This window comes from Hakea prostrata, chromosome 4 (genome assembly GCF_041222555.1).
Source record: "Hakea prostrata isolate BN-2017 chromosome 4, UWA_Hpros_2, whole genome shotgun sequence".
Classification (NCBI taxonomy): domain Eukaryota; kingdom Viridiplantae; phylum Streptophyta; class Magnoliopsida; order Proteales; family Proteaceae; genus Hakea; species Hakea prostrata.
In genome coordinates this window covers 4,811,165-4,813,809 of record NC_142603.1, presented here as the reverse complement: position 1 = coordinate 4,813,809, position 2,645 = coordinate 4,811,165, and the positions used below count along the sequence as shown (strand labels likewise).

Below are 2,645 nucleotides of genomic sequence, written 5' to 3'. Positions count from 1 at the left end.
ACATCTAAGAATAACGACTCTGATTCTATTATTTTTTTCTTTCCGATGATTCAAATTTAGTCAAACAGGGATTTGATCAAGTTGCAGGATTGATTAATCCAATATATAGTGGTCAACGTTTGTAATGGTACGGAGTAATGTACTAAAGGCTCGATGAGATGAAGGCTGAAGAATTTTATATTGATCGTAAGTTCTTTATATTAAAGGCCAAAGAATGTAAAACCTTGTTCGTCTTTCTTTTCTTCTTCTCATTGTTTTTGACAAGGTAAAAGGTGAGGAGAAAGCGTAGAACCACACCCAAATTCACAGTTAAAACATCAGCTACATCACTTGTTTCTGATGCAGCAGAAACTATAATGGTAGCTAGAAGAGGTTTTGAAGACTTTGCAGCTTCCCAACCGACTCTGCAGTCTGCAGCATCAACCGAGGGTGAGTGCAGCAGCGCAGCAATATGAAAGATGGCAGAGGAAGTAAATTAATCAAAGCCTGTGCCTTGAAAAGATACTAACCAAACCAAAAAAAATAAATAAAAATTCAACCATGGCCGTATTAAACGTGACGTGAATGAGATTGTATCATTTACTAAAAGTCAGCAACGGAAATCAACACCTCGCAGCTTTTTTGAATTGCTGTCAGTACGAAAGAAATTACGATGCCGTACCGTACCCTCAACTACACGCAACCCTGGTGCATTGCATCTTCCGTACTCCGTATCCTCTTGTACAATAATCACGTTGATTTTGCTTCAGTTGTACGGTCGACCGTTGGATGGTCGAAATGTCGTGCAATATACGGAATACCCATTCGATCTCAACTACGTTTCCACCATCCAACGGTCACAGAACGATTCTATATCACACATTGCCCGATGCAGTCGCCCAATACAAACTAGGGGCAGAAGTGTCTTAAGAAGAAAAGATCTGCATCTATGTTTATGGTCTAAATGTATTAACATAACATAAGCGATGATGAAAGTGATCGATTCTTTGCACTTGGGATCATGATGATGATGAAATTTCGATCTCAACTATTTGCACCACCGTCGTGCTGCGTAGTTAAGAGAAGTGGAGCTCCTACCGCGTCATCGCTGAGGCTCAGTTGACTTTTTTATCTCTCTGTCTCATCTTTGGTCTTCTCTATATGTATGGTGAGTCTTCCTCCCTCTCACGGACGGGCGATGATCTCTGAACCTTTCTTTTTTTCTTTTTTATGGGTAGAAACTCTCCTCTGATTGAAGTTTCTTCAAGTGTGAATTAGCTGACCCTATTCAACCCTCCGACCCCACAAACACAAACTAGATCAACATACTCGTTTCTCTTTTCTCTCTCCTACCCATTTGATTTAAATGCTTCTACACGAGCCGAATTCTGCATTCTTTCTCTCATTCTTCATTTCCCTTCTTTCCTCTCTGGAAGCATCTCACTCTTCCTCTCCTTCCCCAAGCAAACTTGTCTCCCACACAATCCACACTTGAGATGGGTTCGTGCTTCTCTTCAGATCCCACAGATTGTTCTTCTGAACCCTCCACCGCCTCTGTCATCTCTGTAAATGGTTGTCTCTGCGAGTATTCCATTCCCACCACAGTATCGCAGGTGCTCGAAACTGAAACCTCACAGTGCTGCATCCTCTGCAACTCCGACGCTCTCTCCTACGATGATTACATTACCGCTCTTGATTCCTGTGAACAACTACAACCCGGTCAGATCTACTTCGTCCTTCCCATGACTCGCTTGAAGTATCGCCTCACTGCTCCCGATATGGCCGCCCTCGCCGTCAAGGCTTCGAATGCGCTTGAACAGAGTTCTAAAAAGAAGGGTCGACGGAACACGAACCGACGGATTTCTCCTGATATGGAAATGAAAGCAAACAGAGTAGCTAATGATGGGCTTAAGAGTTCTTCCATTAATGTCTCACTCGATGTTTTGAGATCTGGGTCCTTTAGAAAACTACAGAGAAATGCTTCCAAAAGAGCCAAGTTTGCCATTCGTTCGTTTCGCTTGAGATTGACCACCATTTACGAAGGTCCGGTGGAGGACTGATTCTGAACCCAAATAGGATCATCGACGAAGCAAAGAATATGTAATCCTCCTTCTCTTCCCGTAACTGTTCCTTGCGTTTTTTTTTTTTTTTTTCATCGGCAAATTGTAAGTTCCCCCCCCCCCCCCCCCCCTCCCCCCCCCCCTCTTTTTCTTGTAAATTTTTGTATCAAATGGATCAGAAAATTAATGGAGGAATAAACCCAGAAGCCAAAAACTAAAACAGTCCTGCATTAAAACTACCGGTGGCGATTCGAGGCGACATTAAGAGGCATATTTTGTTGGGATGAGAAGCCACCGTCCAAATTGAAAATATGAAGAACTGGCCCTGCAAACGAATCAGTAAGAATTTCTGCGAATTAACGTAAGCGGAACAGGTGTGTTATGGGGTGAAGTTGTCAACATTTTCAGCATCAACATATTAACACCTGGCAAACCTGTTAAGATAGGGTGTGGACCGTCGGTTGCTAAACTCTTTGTTTATTCAATTCACATTAAAAGTGTCAACTTTGATTCATCATCAGAGCACCGAGGTCCAAAATTCTTCCAATTCAATTTCATTTTGTTTTCTTTGATTATTTTGAATTGACTTACGTACAGATTAAAAAC

The 2,645-nt window shown here is 42.0% G+C and overlaps 1 protein-coding gene across 1 annotated transcript; it reads left to right on the top strand.

The window, feature by feature from the left end:
• Window positions 1-1,475: 1,475 nt before the first annotated feature.
• Window positions 1,476-2,039, top strand: LOC149017264 (uncharacterized). The gene has a single exon (XM_089152915.1). It carries the CDS (start codon window positions 1,476-1,478, stop codon window positions 2,037-2,039), a length of 564 nt encoding a protein of 187 aa, XP_089009041.1.
• Window positions 2,040-2,645: the final 606 nt, after the last annotated feature.